At 33.0% G+C, this 17076-nt stretch overlaps 1 protein-coding gene across 2 annotated transcripts in view; it reads right to left on the bottom strand.

Moving 5' to 3' along the window:
• Window positions 1-999: 999 nt before the first annotated feature.
• Window positions 1000-17076, bottom strand: part of SCFD1 (sec1 family domain containing 1) — a 52354-nt gene continuing 36277 nt past the window's right edge. For both annotated transcript variants that reach the window (XM_027720443.2, XM_027720449.2), the window contains exons 19-25: window positions 16628-16703; window positions 14409-14462; window positions 9698-9750; window positions 7182-7215; window positions 6153-6218; window positions 2133-2201; window positions 1000-1202 (exon numbers count right to left, since the gene is read on the bottom strand). In XM_027720443.2, the coding sequence (XP_027576244.1) occupies window positions 1179-1202; window positions 2133-2201; window positions 6153-6218; window positions 7182-7215; window positions 9698-9750; window positions 14409-14462; window positions 16628-16703 (376 nt within the window). In that variant the 3' untranslated portion in view covers window positions 1000-1178. The remainder of the gene's footprint in view (window positions 1203-2132; window positions 2202-6152; window positions 6219-7181; window positions 7216-9697; window positions 9751-14408; window positions 14463-16627; window positions 16704-17076) is intronic.

Raw genomic sequence — 17076 nt, 5'->3', positions numbered from 1 at the left:
TCTTGTATAAATGTTATGAAAAACAATCTAGCTGGGGAAAAGGTATTGTGTTTAGTGCAAAATCAACATTCAACACTGAAAAATGGTGCAAAAAACACTGCTGAAAAATTTACAGTAAGCCAGTAATTCTTACAATTTCACAGTTTGTTAATAAATTCATGAGAAGTGTTTTCTTCTTGCTTTTTGTGTGTGTTAAGCCTCATTTTGAAGGCATATTATTACTTCACCTGTAGCAGTGCTATTTCCAGAGAGGATGTCTCTGGAGTCTCTAGAGGCAGAGACTTACATCTATAAAAAAAATTTTGTTACCTTCTCTCAGTTCCTCTATGCACTCTCCAAAGCTATCATTACTGGCAAAACGTAATTATATAATGAGATTCTTTGAACTACTAAACTGCCCCTGCCTAATGGAATTGTTAAAAACTGATTTTTAAATATGTGCTTATAAAACAGTTAAAAGCTGTTTTGTGAGTATGATTTGGGTTCTTCCCAAACACAACAGTCAATGCAGTTACAAACAAAGGTGCAGAAAAAATTAAAGATTTAAGTCCTACAGTTTGAAACTGTGACTGTGTAGACAAGCAATTTTAAGAGAAAAGCTAAATTACTGCATCAGAAACTTGAATTGAAGGTATCTTCAAGTACATCTTTCGACCACCAAACAAAGACTGCACAGATCTAGGGACTTTGGTTAAAATAAAAGGGTAGGAACTAGAAGAAGTAGTTCTCTAGCACTAAGGCTGTTTGTCTGTGGCCCTAAAAGGTAGTTCCGTCCTTTTCAATTTTGTTAAATAAAGGTATTCTGGCTTTGAGAAGAACATATCTCTGAATATCTCAGATTTGACCTTTTCTTGAAACTATTGCCCTATTTACTGTATCAGAAACTTACATATAAGAACTTGAAAATGCCATGCTTTTCAGCCATCTCTGTCATATACCATAGTTAATACTGCATTTAAAATTTAATAATGTAAAACTGACCCCCACCAAAAATATATCAGGTTTTAAAGTTTATTTCTGAAATGCTAATATACACCGTATTAATTACACATTTTTTTAAAAGTTATCATATTAGTGAAACGGGTTTAAGTTTTAATATAATGCCAAAATTAAAGATATGAAGATATCTGAATGTGGTAACAATTCTGTTGTCACACTGCCATCCAGGTGTTTCAGTCTTATTTCTGGCCAAGCTGGGACAGCTAAACATGAAGAGACAGAAAATCATTAGGTTGCTAATCTTATTCTTTCAAACTAATATCCAGTTCATACAGTAAATATTTCTGTCCTATAAGCTTTGTTTGTCTCTGACAACCAAAAGTATGCTGTTAATAGAATATTTAATGCATACCCTCAGAGGAGAGGATCTGAGCTTCAAATCTTCAGATTTGAATAAATCTCAGAGGTACACAGTCAAGACAACAAAAATGTTAATTAAGCTGAATGAGGAGTTAAAAGCTGTTAAGTACCATTCGTCTCCTTCAAGTGCAACAAAAATTAATTTAATTCTTTAAAATGTAGTTTTGAATAACAACTTATTCTCATCTTAGTAGGACATAAAACCATAGGTGGTGACAGCTACTGAAGGGCTGCTATTTGCTGACTACCATGAATAATTTTTATTTTGTATTTATAATGGAATGAGGCATAGAGAAGTAATGGTGATGATGATGTTTAAAAACGGTAAAATACAGATTTTAGTATAGGTATGGACAACAAGCTTACACTAGGCCAGCATTTATATACATACACACACATATTTATAAACCAGGACAAAGGTTTAAAGATCTTCTAAACTGTTGCAAAAACAGCCTGGAAAGACATGTTATTTGTGAATGTATCAAGAACTAACTCAATTTTTTTCACTAGGATTTCTAAAAAGGCAATTATGAACTTGTTCTCCTGTATTACCTGTGAACTCACATTCACAACACAGTCTTCAAAAGATAGTGAAAAATAATGGCTTCAAACCCCCACTTCAAGCAAACAAAAATGGTTAACAAGAATATGTATTAATCCTTCACAAATTAGGGGTTTTTTTTGTAAAAATCCATGGAGAGATGTAGAGTTATATAAGTCAATATACAGTTAAAGAAGTAATAAATATTACAGAGGTTATCAAAGTTATCTACCTGTTTTATAAACTGTGTAGCATTAAAAAGTTCGCTGCAGCCATACAGGACATGTTTGCCTTGTTTACCCTAAAAAAGAAAAATCCATAAGAAATAAAGTGTTTAACAGAGAGCAAAAGTGGCTTAAACTAATTATATACTAGAAGAACCCAGTAAAATCTTGATGATGTTGAAGTCTTACACTTTTGGCTGGAAAACGAATAGTTGCTCCACTGCAGGAAAAAAACCTGTAAATAAACTGAAGTGGAAAATAAAGGACCAGAGGTAGAAAGTGGAAAAATGGGACATCTTATACATTTAAACTCACTAGAATGCAAAGCTCTCCGATGTATCTATGAATGGCTTCAGGAAGCTAACAACCTTATTTGAGTAAAGCCTTACTCCCCAAAATAACTGGGCGATTCGCTAAGAATAGTGCCAACATAATTACTGTTTCTTTTGGGTTAAAGCCTGAAAACTTCCACCTGTAGTTTATTTCCATATGATGATGATATTAAAACAGCACCTTTTTTTTTTAGAGGAATTCTGAAACAAAATGTTAAGTTCCCTCAGATGCATAACAAACTTAGTTTGCAGTTTAACAGTATTTGCTAGATATAGTAAGGCTACCAAAGTGCAATGTTAGCATTTGGGAAGTGAAAATTAGTTTAAGTTATTCATAGTTTCAGACTGAGTTTACTTCCAGTGTTGGGTTAATAACTCCCTGAGTCTTCAGAGTTCTAGCACAGGCTTGAGAAATCTGTTTCACTGTTAAATTATTTTGCCTTTTCCCATATTAGTTAGGTAAAATTTACCTATTAAAGAGCAAAATAGGAATCATTGACAAAATGATTGTTTCACATAAACTGCTAATTGTGCCATTTCAGCAGAAAGTACCAGAAGCAGATTTAAACAGACCTTAGCTGGTGGGGATGCCTATTGGGGAGATGGTAATCCTGGTTCAAGTTCTCATCTTTATTGAGTGTTTTGTAGTAATAAGCTATTCTTGTTGCTGAGCAGGATCTTGAGCTTTCATCTTCAGACGTTTCAGGCCATTCTTTCAAATCTTGATATCTGTGTTCTAAACCAGTATTTTGACAGATTCCCCTTTCCATACTGTGATTGAGAACATTTGCTTCTGCCTTGTACTAAAATTTTAAACTATACAAATAACTGTGAAATGAGACTGTTGCCTTTCAGGCAGCTCTAAGAAACATGAAGGTACACTTCGAGTTTGTCACACTCTAAAAGTGTAATTTTAAATATGTGTATGTAATTCATGTTCATTTCTTAGTTTATTCAAACAAAGAGCTATATCTGCAAATAATGACTGGAGCCAAGTTGAAACTGCTTTATATCTAAAAAAACCCCAAACTTCAGTACTCTTCAAAGTCCAGTATTTCTAAATGACTGAAAAACTATGATTGATTTAAATTTCTTGTGATTGGAACAGATTAACAAGTAGTACTTTTCTAACCATCTACAAAAGGAAATGAAAGGATATGCTACATTCTTTTGTACAAACCAGTATGCTAGCCTTCCCTTGGAGGTTTCCTATGGATTGCAATTCTGGTGACACGGTTTCAGCATGTTGAACTGATCTTGGCCAATATATTTATTTTAAGGCACAATCTGCCTTAATGACACTATAAATATTTGCTTTTTGATATTGTGAGATAGTCCATTCTAGCACTGAACTGCAAATAATTGGATTTGAGTGTTCCTCTTAATTCTTGTACAAAAAAACCCTCAGAATGTCAAAGCTGAATGAACATTGCTTCCTGTTTTAGAAAGTTTTAAAATATTTTCTCTGTGCTTTCAGATGCAAACTGGCAAAACAGATAGTGCTTAGAAAAATAAAGCAGTGAATAAAATCTCTGTGGTATCTGCTTGCAAGAACATGTTGACTTTTCTCAAGCAAGGGCTGTTGATTTTTCTCTTTTTTTTAATCTGGAGGAAGACTGATTGAATATGAGAATAATTAATAAGCTAGATACATCTGTTGAAACTATAGATGCTGGAAGTGTACCATATGGAAAAGCAAATTTTATTGAATAAGCCTGCAAGAGTCACCTGGGAGAGGCACCCAAGTCTCTAGGTGGTGGGAGGTAGAATTAAGGTTTTCATTATAATCTTGTCTTCTGAAGAGCAAATGGCTAAGTGGAATAAAGGTGAAGGTGTCTTTCCCCTTGGGAGATCATCTCCCACTGCTCACGTACACCATCTGATTAGAGAAACGTACAGCACCCTTCAGCTGTGACAACTGTTCACAGGTTCCAGGAGAAGAAAAAGTATGTTCAACCTCTGACTCTCCGTAAGATCTAACATTACCATTCATGTAGTTCTCAGTTCCTTCTGTACTCTCCCTCTGTTTATCAAATGACTTCCTGTTTGCCCTCTTATTTCTCAGAAACTTCAGCTTCCTGTCACTTTGCATGAAGTGCCGAGTGCTTAACTTGTCATCTTACAAATGCCCTGTATATACACGTACACAGTTCTGACAGTGTGCAGCTATAATCAGTGAAGTGTAGTAGCCTCTAGGGAATTCAGAGATTTTTTTTAGTAGGAAGTAACAAATATACACCACAAATACACATGTTGCTGGGTATCTTTTGAATTTGTATGGTACTGAAGTGGCTTTGGGTAAACTAAGGAGCAAGCTAAATGTTTGACAATGAACTCTGCTACAGGCAGATGCCTCACTGAATTAGTTATCAAGGATGGTGATAAGTCTAAATGACTTTAATTTACATTCCTCTTCTATCCTTTCCCCTATCCAGACCATCTTTGTTCCAAAATGGCTGCCTGTTAGAGGGGAAAACTCAGCACATGTGTTCTGACTTTTCATTCTTCATGATTTACCTGGACATAAAGCCCTCATGAGCTTGTTTTTTGGAAGAAGTGTTTTTCAGTGACTAATGCTCCATATTTATTCTTTTGTGTGAAAAGCCTCAATCCAGTCTACTACAGAACAGGACAATTGTACCATGAATAAGGTTAGGATCAGAAAAAAAGAATGGTATGCTGCTGCTCTTAAATAATTTTTTACCTTCTTCAAAATTTTACTAAGATTCCTTTTGTATTTTTTTATTCCTGGAAAGTGCTGGAATACCATCCCCGCTCCCCAGGAACTGTAATGATTTAGTTACTTTTTTCTCCATCCACTGATTTTGTGTTCTGCTAGACTGGTCATCTGGAACCAGAGAAATCAGACCTGTTACACAGTTGGTTACGTATTTTCTTCTTTGTGCCTATGTTTTCTTTGTGCATATCTTATAATTTCTACACAGAATTAAATGATGCAGTGTAACAAGAATGAGCTTCCATTACTCAGGAGTGAAAACTTTTAAATGTGGGTAAGTAATAAGCACTTAGATACTGATGCCAATCTGATATTTGCTTTGACAGATAGTATTTACACTATGTTGACTTTTGAAACCCTTTACACTCAAGTAAGATTGTCATAAAATAAGATACTGTAATCTGCAGGTTGTATTTTGAACTGACTCTACTTTCCTAAGCTGCATACAAAAAAGCATTGTGGTATCTCTTTTGTAATATTTATGAAAACTAAAGAATTCTGAGCAGTTCCTTACTTTCAAGGTTACGATATGCTACAGCTGCTTTATTTAAGAACAGCAAATGAAAACTAGTAACAGGACTCTAAAACAGTATGAACAGCCAAACTGACAGCATTTAATGTAGCAGTACAGAAGACAGGTTAATTCACTTAACTACATCTGCTACAGTTTTCAACCATGCTGGTGTGTATGAAGACAAAATAAAGAAGAATGCATATTATTTACTCAATTCCAAAGTGCAACAGAGCAAAATAGTAGAAACAGGTCTTTCTTGGTCTGAATTAGTAATCCACAATTTCTACTGATTTCTTATGTACTTTTTTCCCAGACTCTGTATAGAACAAGGATTTTAAGGCTAATTTCATAGACTTGATCTTCCAAATGCTAAATATTACAGACAACCTGCTATGACTGGTTTCTATCAGTAAGTTATACAGTACAACCAAAGAAGTACACATACCTTTATGTAGTCAATAAGATTTTGATATTCAATATAGTTGCCTCCTCCAACTATAAACACTATGGCCTAAAAGGCAACACACACATTATCAGAGTATGCAATGAAATTCTCATAATTTCAGTAGTAAAATACCAAATCATTAAATCCAAAACAGAAATAATCACAATTTTCTATTAAGAAGTACTTGATACAGACATGGTTTCAACACATTACTTTTTTTGTGCTTTCCCTCCCCACTTACTACTGGTAAAAATCTATAATATTACAGATAAAGGCCATCAGTATTTTCTGGGCTACGCTTAAAAGAGAACAATTAATGACTAGACAAAGGAGACTTAATAGTTGTATTATTATTACTGACATTTTTGCTATGACCATCTGTTAGCCATATATATGATACCACATGGTATTTCTTTTGTTCTGGAGGATAATTAGAACATTTCAGGAGAAATCTGAGACTTTTGTATGTCTTTGCCAAGGCAAAGATTTTGCTTATGAACCTTGGTAGTCAGGTCAGGTCAGGTAAGACTTCTACTATTTGCAAATATTTATGTTGAAAAATACTGAAAGTTACAGGCATTTGTATGAAATGACAACATTAATTATTTTTCTTCTTTCCTTTAATTGCAGAGACTGTTTAAAATAGTTATGTACATCAGTGGTCAACACTGCTGTTTAAGTTGGACAGAGGATTAAATCTAGAGAGCATTCTCAAGATTTGGTATAAAAATGGGGTTTTAAATTGCTCAGTACCCAATTAGGATATTAGTAAGTCCTTGTATTACCTTCAGAAGAATTTGCTAGATTTTTTTTCTCCAGTATTAGTTCATGCTTATACAGTTCTTTGAAGATGAAAAGCCTTCTTCAGAATAACAGCTAATTATAATTAATACTAGATATAATTAGTTTTAAGTGCTTTTTTTGCAAACAAGACCTCTCATTTTCTTAATCATGATTATCAAAAATGACTGGTACTTCAGGATGTATTTATTTTTAACACATTGAAAAAATAATTCCTATGTGACTTACCTCCTGGAATGGATTTTTATTTCTTGGAACTGAGCTATAAAAAAACCACACAAAAACATACAGTTCAAATTTTATTAGACATGAATATAAATATGCAAAATAAGTAATATACACATCATGTTTATGAAATACTATATAATATTAGACAAAAGTATAAAATAGAACAATAATTGCCTTTGTGCATTCATCCTCCAAGTATTTTATTTAAATTATTTGTTATAGAAAATAATTCATTCTACAGGACTGAATACATGAGTAAATAGGAGTTTTACTTCATCATTTTTAAGGTTGCTGTTTGAATCATAAGCTTTATGACAACAACTCTTCCAGAGTTTAAAAGCTCTAACTATGGTGCTGTTACCTAGGAGCAAATACCATGAGTAAAAAATGTCACCAGCATTAGCACAGTTCATGGTACTTAGAAATCCTGCCTACCGGAATCTTAAGCAGGTAAGCCAGTCAGTTTGCAGTGGCTGGATATAGCTTCAAAATCTCAAAAACTACTCTAGGCAGGAGGTATGTGGGATTAGAATTATTTAGGGAGGAAAAGGTAAGTTACAGTTTGGTGGTACAGACTCTTCCTCTCCATTTGAATTCACAGGCAGGTAGCATGGACAGTGGGAGAAACCTTGCACCTTCAGGAGGAAGGGGAAAGCGAAGAAAAGGCTATGAAGGGTCAGTCTGCCCTCCTGCCCTTTGCTCACACACTACCACTACCTTCCTATCTGTAGCCCCAGGTAGTCAAATACATCTTATGTTCTAACACGGATTAAAAGCATTACATTTTCCCCTTCAGCTTACCTTTTCTCTTATTCCAAGAAGTTTTCTCTGAGAGACCAACAAAACTTGACTCAACACAGATTCCAGTGTACCAGAAAAACAGGTTTTAAAAGGGAATGGCTATGTCTAATACGTTGCTTTGTCCGTCATGAATACTGCAGGCTCCCCATAAGTAGAAGTGTTACCCCAATGCTCTCTTTTGAATATCATATAGCAAATCCACATACATTTTGTGTCATCCTTTCAGAGGACGAGGCCTGTTTATATTTGACATAGGCTTTACACAGGATATAAAGATACTCTTTAGCTAAGACTGAATTACAGGAATGCAGTTCCTACTCTATTTAAAACATAATAGATAGCAATGCCAATATTTTTTAAAATAGTACTAGATTAGAAAATAAAATTAGTCACTTTTTAATATCGTCCCATTAATTATACTATTTGATTTCACTATTTTAAACAAGTAATACTTTGTCATGCCAGCTAACCTATGTTTTTTATCATCTACATAAATATTTGAAGGGAGAATTAGACAAACCCCTATATGGCTATATTAAGAGTTTTGCTGTCATGCTCAAATATGATTTAAGGAATATAACTTAAGTTTATGCACAAAACCCAAAAAAACCCCAAACCAGAAATTAAAAGCTTTTCCCTGCGATGACTATTACAGCTACACAGAATGGCACATTTATGAACTGCTGTAAATGCTTATTTTTACATTGTTTAGAGCAACATAAGAACTATACGGAGTGGGTAAAAAAGCATATGTACATGAGAAAAACCCTTTGGCTTTAGTGAAACAAATCTTTGCACTTTTGCACAAAATCCACCAGAAATGCTACAAAAGCATTACAAAACAACGAAAGTTAAAATTAAAATGTAAAATACTAGCGATTTTCTTCTCTGACACTTTCAAAATCTGCTTATCTTTGAAACTACATAATCTGCAATACTTTTCAATAAAACTTACATATTATCTGAAATTTGTTTTTTACTTTCCATGTTTCAAGAACAGATGAAGCAAGTAAATAAAACCAAGTCTGGACATACTTTGTCCACATTTGTCCCGTAATAAACTCCTGCAACTAAATGAGCTGATGATTGTTTTCCCACAGGTTTGATGAAAATTATTTTTAGAAGGTATATTAAAATAAAGTATCTTCTCTGTTTCTAGGATATTAAATTAGGTGTCACTATCAGCCAGTTATTGATCAAAGATACAAAGCAAAAGATAAAAATTTATAAACTTCTAGTGTAATCTCTCTTCCTCTCTTTTACTGGTAAAATAAACTATATCCAAATCTCCCTTCATATGCACATGAACATAAAATGTGCACCTACCCACACAAAAGCAAATGCAGTCAACTTTTAGCGGATTGTTTTTCAAACAGTGGAAAACCACAAAGTTTCAGAGAAACCAAGCAGTACAACTATGAATAACTCTAACATTTATTATTGCTAAATACTAGTACAAATTCCCATGACTGAACTGATGTACATGTTAGCAGCATGTTCAGTCACTGGAACAAAGATTTTTTTTTTGCAGTGTTACAAGATATATCTGGTTGATCCAAGTTCCCATTGTGAATTCCTTCAACACCAACTGTCTTGACTTAGAATCAATGACTAAAATTAATTACTTGTAGTCAGCAAGTAATATAAAACTAGATTTCTTAAGTTAGCCTTTTCACAGAGTACAAGGAAAGAAGCAAAACTCATAGTAAACTCACCTGTCACTGCCTCGTAGCATCTTGGGGTCAAAATACCGGTAGTCATCTGTCTCCTATTAAAAAGTATGTTTTTATCTCAAAAGTTTGGCATTTTTGGCTTGTATCTATTATGTTAAACATAGTTCAAACCAACATAATTTCCCATCACATAATTCAAAATTAATTGTGGTGTCCACTAATATTTATAAAGTTTGGACGTAACTGAACCAATACAGAATAAACAGCAGTGAGAAGCTGTAAGGGTACTATTAAGCTTTTTATTTCTGGTTCATCTAAAATTGACTATCACACACTTTCCAAAAAATACACTGGTTGCATAATAAATCCCAAGAGAAAGGCAGTATGCAGAAAGAAAAATTACGGTGTTACCAGCTTTATAGGAACACCACACGGTTAGTTATAAATGCTAAAATTTTCCAGCTTACAGAGATTTGCTATTGTTTTAACATTATAAAACAAAACACTTCTGTGGCAATGAATGCTAAATACAAGACAGATCAAAATCTGCTACTGTTATGTAACTTATCCTTCTCATTTCATGATTTATGACTACTATTAAACCAAAATTAAGCTCTTGAAGAAGAAATGTGTTCCACAAGCATTTGAAAAGTCTGACTGTCTAAACTATACAAAAAATTTTTTTCTTCACACAAAACACTGAGGTACTTCCAATATTTTTATTGGCAACAAGCAGGATTTTTACCAATTATAATGGTCGAAAAACAAAACTTCTTAGTAACTCCTTTTGACAACTACTTGGCTTTCTGCTGTTTCTACACTACATTTTCATCTAGGTACTCTGTGGATAAACTGTATGCACAACTACAATTGAGTTCACCTGGGTGCATACATGCAAAGACCTCTGTTTTGATGATTCTGTACTACAGAAAAAATACTTCTTGAGTAGCAGACAGATTATCTGGGGAATTTATTAGAGTCAAAGCATAACTACCTCTAATACTAAAAAATATTTAATATACATGTGGTTACACACACAGAAAATAAATCTATTTTATATTAAGAACTTTTATGTAGTTACATAAAATAACTCTCTTATCCTGAAGTTTGGTTTTTAAAAAAATTAATTTAGATCTAATTTCACACTGAACCTCTGTAAAAAGCTTTTGTATGCTCCACTGGCAATTTCAACTACATTTGTAGTCTGCCAGCATTCATGATTTTGGCAGCTTTGTACATAAAGGTGATATAGTGACTTTGAAGTAATGAGAGAGCTGGGAATGGACTGAGATTGATAAACTAAAACTGAGAGGTATTTGAGAAACATTTACCTAGGATAAAGAACTGCACTTTCTCTGCTTGTTAGAATGAATTACAGATTAATGCCAGAACTAAAAATGAGAGTTAATACACATATTACAAACATTTATTCCTGAATGTATTACTCCTGTGTTTTTTCACTGTTGGTTTGTATAAGTAGACACATGAAAAGTGGCTAAGAAATCTAAATGTTATAAATTACTTTATTTTTTTGTTGTTGTTTAAATACACCATTCCTGTTGAAATCAGTTCTGAGGGTACGGAGAAAAGAAACTCTATTTGATTTTATTTGCTTTAAGAAACAGCTAGCTTGCCAACAAAAACAACTGTATAGCTGTTTCCTTACACACAACTGAATTTGTGACTTCCTGAAACAATTCAAGAAGAAAATGCGTACTTTTGCATACTTGATTGTCAAGATTTCAAATTAAAATGGAAAAAATCCCATGGAAATGTCATTAACCCTCAGTATGTATTTGTTTTTCTGCAGAATCTAAGATGACTAATTTGGATTAAGGAAACCCTCTATTTTTAGAATTTTATTTTGTAATGCATGAAAGGTAATCCTACAATATATCCCAAATCTGAAAGATACCATATACACTAAAAGGGATGGTATTAACCAAAATACAGTTTCATTAATATATATCACAAATAAGATCTGTCTACCTCTTAAGTCAGTACAAATGTACATACTGTATTCACTGAAGCTAAACCCCTTTGCAAAGCTTTACTTATCAAAGATTGTCCTAACTCAATAATCAAATCATTTTATAGAAGATACTTAAAAGAACCTCCATAATTCTATAGTAAATGAGGGTCATTTTCATACCTATGGGTTAAAATTCGTGTATACTTGACAATAAGATTTTTTTTGTTTTGTTTTAGGAAGATTTAAGGTTTTAATCGATCTATTAAGGGACACCAAAACAAAGCAAGATGTTAGCAGATTTATGAACAAAACATTCCTTTGTGAAAACATTATCTTAAAAGCAATTCCTTAAAAACCTGCTTTGACCAACAAATATTATTATTTTAAAACCCCCCAAGTAACGGATTACTTTAAGGTCATCAAGGAATGCTTCTGAATAAGTATTTCAAGAAAAAAATGTAACTATAGTTAATCTACACAAATTAAAAAAATTACAAGATGGTATTATTGCCCATAAGAACGGTTCTAGCTGTTCCTGCTTCTGAAAAACTTGGAAAGCACAGGTATAGACTTATATGTCCTTGCTGGTAAGCTTGTCCTTGTGAGACAAAAGAAATAGCAGGGACAAGTAACTCACAAAGTGATTTACAGACAACCTTAGAGAGTTTTGCATAGGGTATCATTCTAAATAGGTTTAAGATTTCAACTGATAATATTTGTGAATATTTGTGGTACAAGTTGTACATTTTATATATTTACTTTATTGTTGCAGTTCATATCTAGAAATTAATTTAAATTATTTATGTTCATTGTAATAATTGTTTGACTTCTCAATAATCTGCTCTAATCTTGCATTACAACTTTTATTCATACACTGATCACTGTGGTTAATAAGATTTAATGAACCATAATAGAGATTTTTTTCTGTGTTGTAAAAATATTAAATCACGAGGGCTTTTTTTCCCCTGCCTTTGTATTTTGCCTGCAGTGCAATAGTTTTCTATTCTGGGGAACAGAAAAAGACTCCAAACATCAGAAGATAAACACAGAAGCCGCCACAATGGTGTATATCTACGCATTGACTTTTTCCAGATACAATTTCACTTCTGTTGGTGGTACAGCAAATCTAAATATATTCCACAATGACTCTCTGGCTTGCTTCTGTTAGCTGAAATTTACTCCAAAACTTGCTGTCAATTTTCTTGCAGGTTACGAAAATCATTTTTTAGGGCTTGCCTGTTCTCCTATGACTTGAAAAGTAGTTCTCCCTGTTTCAGGCCATGAATATCAGTCTCTGACATGCCAGTGGAACATGAAGCTGCTGACTGACAGACTGGCTCAATGACTGCTTTTTTAAGTCAGAAGATCAATATTTTTTCCGAATTATCAAAGTGGTGCTGGCTGTTTTCTACTAAGTAAAATGTGGCAATATCAAGTCAGAACCCCCACCCTATATGACTTGTAAATTTTTCCAAATCAACTCCTAAACTTGTAGCCTAAGGAAGCTAGTGTTTATTTTGAAAAAAATTGTTTTGTTTTTCACCTCCTTGTAAGTTTTCTGTAGTTTTAATTTCAGCTTTCTGTGGTAAGTGTTCTGGGTGACATCTACTGGTTGACTAGCTAAAATTAGCTCTGTACATGTTTTGCAACTCTTGCAAATAGGAACAACAATCCACTAACACTGAAAACAGTGTCAATTCCTTTGTTTGTTAAGAGAAAGCAAATTATCACTTAAGAATCATGACACATATCATCAATGAAGTACAGTTTAAGAGAATAAAGGATTACTTGCATGTTGATAATTTTCATATTTTACCATTACTTTTCTCCCTTTATATATAGTTAATACCTGAAAGTGAAAAGGGACTAAGAATGTTTTGAATCTACTAACAAGTGTGAGATATTATAATTATACAATTATAATATATATAATACATAGAAATATATAATATATAAATATAATGTCTGATGCTGATGTCATTAAATGAGGAAGATTGATATGATGTGGCAAACATATTAAAGCTTTCTAAATAACTTTTAACAGGTGATTTTTTCAGGACAAGTATGTGAACAGGTTGGTCATATAGGAACTAAATACACGGCAAGAAAAATGACTGCATTGATTATATACTAGGCATAACCAGACACAGGGCTATTTTTAGATGTAAATTCTAGGAAATGCCTTGACTATCTAGCTAACACGTAAGCATTTCAGAAGTTTGTAATATATAAATTTCAAATAGTCTGCGTAAATTTTCACAGAAACAAGCCAAAAAGAGGACTTTTCCCGACAACAACCATCTCTGCTTGTAAACAGAATGACTGAATCAGTAGTAAAATATTTTCCTCTATATAGCACAGTTTAAAGATGTGGGAAATGAAATTTTCTCTAATATGCCTCTTTGTAACTATTTTACTTATGAAATTGTGCTCTTTTAAAAAAAAATCACCTTGATGCAAAGAAAATTTCAACCCACAGCTTAACACAGAAATTTAGGAGCAACAGAAGCTCAGTACAGTAGAAGAGTAATAGAAGCTCAGACCAGGAAAAACCTCAAAAATACTAGTTCCAACGAGACACAATAAATTGTCATTGTTTAGAAACAATTTCAATAAAAAAAGTCTTAGTAAATAGTTATGAAAATGGTTCTATTCTTGAAATACAGCATGATTGGATTTAACTGCATTATCATGAAAAAAATTAGCCCCGTTATATTATATATCCCAGCCTCAAGATTTCATTTGTTCCACCTCTCTCCCTATGAATGCAGTTGTACTCACAGGGTTTGACTTCATCTCCATGAGATTGTCCAAAATGCGTGTGACTGGCAGATTCTGTAAAACATAATGTGAAGTTAATGGAATGCTGAAATGCTTACTAAGAACTATTTGCAGGCACACTATTATTTATGGAAGAGTTTACAGAGCATTTGAAATACTAATTTCAACATTTTCCCTCTTATATTTTGTAAAGGTTAAGCATATTAATCATCACCTAAATTACTCTTCTGTACAGAAAATGCAAACATCTGAGGTGCATCTAGCCAGAGGATGAACGTAAAGTACAAAAAAAGTGTGAAGATGGGAACAGAACTGTATTTAGGTATAAGCAACATATGCAGACGTGATCACACATGAACTTTTATTAAAAAAATTCTTTGCAGTTAAAGGAAAGAATTTTAAAGCTGAAGATGATAATTAAGGGTGTGATTCTAAGCAAGAACTAATGTTGTCAAAGAAATGGGTAAAAAAAGCAACCCTGGCAACAAATGTTTGGATGAACTGCAAAGGAATAAACTGAGGCGAGATTCAAGACCACTGTTCCGTATTTAAGATGGGAAATTTTAGCTTGGACAAAAGATCTGAAGTATTAAACAGTCAAACTATTTCAGTTATAATAAACTGAGGGTGAGTTTACATAGCAACAGAATTGGAAATGTGTCTTGTTGACAGAATATATCAAAAGGACATTCCAAAGGACGATCTACACACTACCCTGAAAAACGCTTAGTAAAAAACGAATGTAAATCCCCAAATGACTGAAGGAGAAATAAAGTTAACTTTAATAAAAATACCACAGACTTACATTAGGCTTAATAACATGAGAAGAACAGTATTTTATTTGGCTAAGCTAAAATACTCAGAGAAGGAATTAAAAGCCAGAAAAGGCATATCCTGAAAACATTGGCAAATTGACTTCTTTCTCACTCAGAACTCAAAACAATGCAAGCCATTTTGTCAATAATAATACTAACTCTTTAAAGCCACACATTTAAAGAAGTGACAAAATGTTAAATAAAAGAACAGGAAGTCTCCTTTAGAATATAATTATCTTCTATTATTACAAGTAAGAGTTCATCTGAACAGTTCTCTATAAAATATAACTTTCAAGCAAGCTGCATATTTAAAAGTTTCCTCAACCATGTTTGGTGGTATGCTACCGATTTGTAACTTGTAATGCAACTTATCATATCTAGTCACAGTTAAATTCCTGCACAATTCACTTCACTGAATAACCTACAAAAGCAAGATCCCATTTTTACAAGATAGTTGATACCTTTCATGCGTAAATTATATGTTTAACAGGGTAAATAAACAAACAATGGCAATGATAAGATTAAGTAAGTCAAAAAGATAAATGTTTAATTAAGATTTCATTTTAATTAGTTCTGATATGCTGTATTTCTAAACTAAATTCTATTTTTCAACTAAGAATTTGATGATCTTTTTCTTAGAAATACTGATGCCAAAATATTACAGAATCAAGATTATAAACTAAATATTGATTTATTGGCATCTGATGAAAGTACATATTGGAGAAAATAATGTGTCTTCTACAGGGAAGCTCTTCTGGGAACCATAATTCAAAATTTCAGCTGCAAGTTATACAACCAGTTTCTTTTTTGTTGTTGTTTGTTTTCTTTTGGGGGGTGTACATTGACATTTGCATGCAAATTATCCTCAGAAATATTTTATAAAGCTTAGTGAATATTTGAAGGTGGCCATGTCATTATAAACACACTTTGATTTTCATGCACATTACAAGATTATGGTTACTGTACATTACTTATGTGGGAAAACTAGAAAGGCTTGAACTGTAACTGAACAGAGAATTTACACTTTTCAGCCTTTCAATCATTCTGGAATAGATTCACTTAATACATACTGTTCTAAGTAAAGACACAGATTTTTTGTTTATGTTTATGTGGAACACTATTTTGAGTATTCCACAGCTACTCTTCTTATAATGCTGAAATCAGTCTTAATTGCACATACTGGAATCTAATTCCTTACAAAGAGGGATTCAAAGAAAATGTGAACATTATTTGTTACTTATGTAAAAACAGGAAGTTCCAAAGTGATAGATCTATCCAGAGATTTATGTTTACTTTTTTACTGTACAATGGATTTTATTAATATGATAGAGGTACTGAAATCTGTTTTCCCAAGTATTCACAATACTCACGTAACAGACTTTTTTATTGTTTTTTTAAACTTACTTGTTGCTTCAGTACCAAATTCTTCACTCCTTCCATTACAAACTGTGATCCTGTATTCATAACACGTGAAAACAGACTGAAAAAAACAAAATAAAGATGATGTGTAAGACCTTTTTTATATTTTTATTCTTAAGCTTTATACTGACATCCAACTTCCATTAATGTTGATGGGACTTAAGTACCAAGTAATTCAATTTTTCATAAAATATATTCTTCATACCACACAGCAAGCAAATGTATGGGAATACATCTATAATCAGGTAGTTAGATCCTTGCCTATCAAGAGGAGTCTTGAGCTCTAGTCTTTAACCCACTGAATAGTTTATTTTACAACTTCAGCAAGCATTTGAGTGTTCAAGTGGGTGTTCTAATCACAGTTAACAGAGTCCTAATCAGAGTTAGCAGAGATGCTGAGCACCTCCAACAATTTTTCCAAGTGAAACAGCACC

This window comes from Pipra filicauda, unplaced genomic scaffold, assembly GCF_003945595.2.
Source record: "Pipra filicauda isolate LSUMZ 115617 unplaced genomic scaffold, ASM394559v2 scaffold11_size5308982_pilon, whole genome shotgun sequence".
Taxonomy (NCBI): Eukaryota; Metazoa; Chordata; class Aves; order Passeriformes; family Pipridae; genus Pipra; species Pipra filicauda.
The sequence above is the reverse complement of the archived record's forward strand: the minus strand, read 5'-3'. Positions and strand labels throughout refer to the sequence as shown.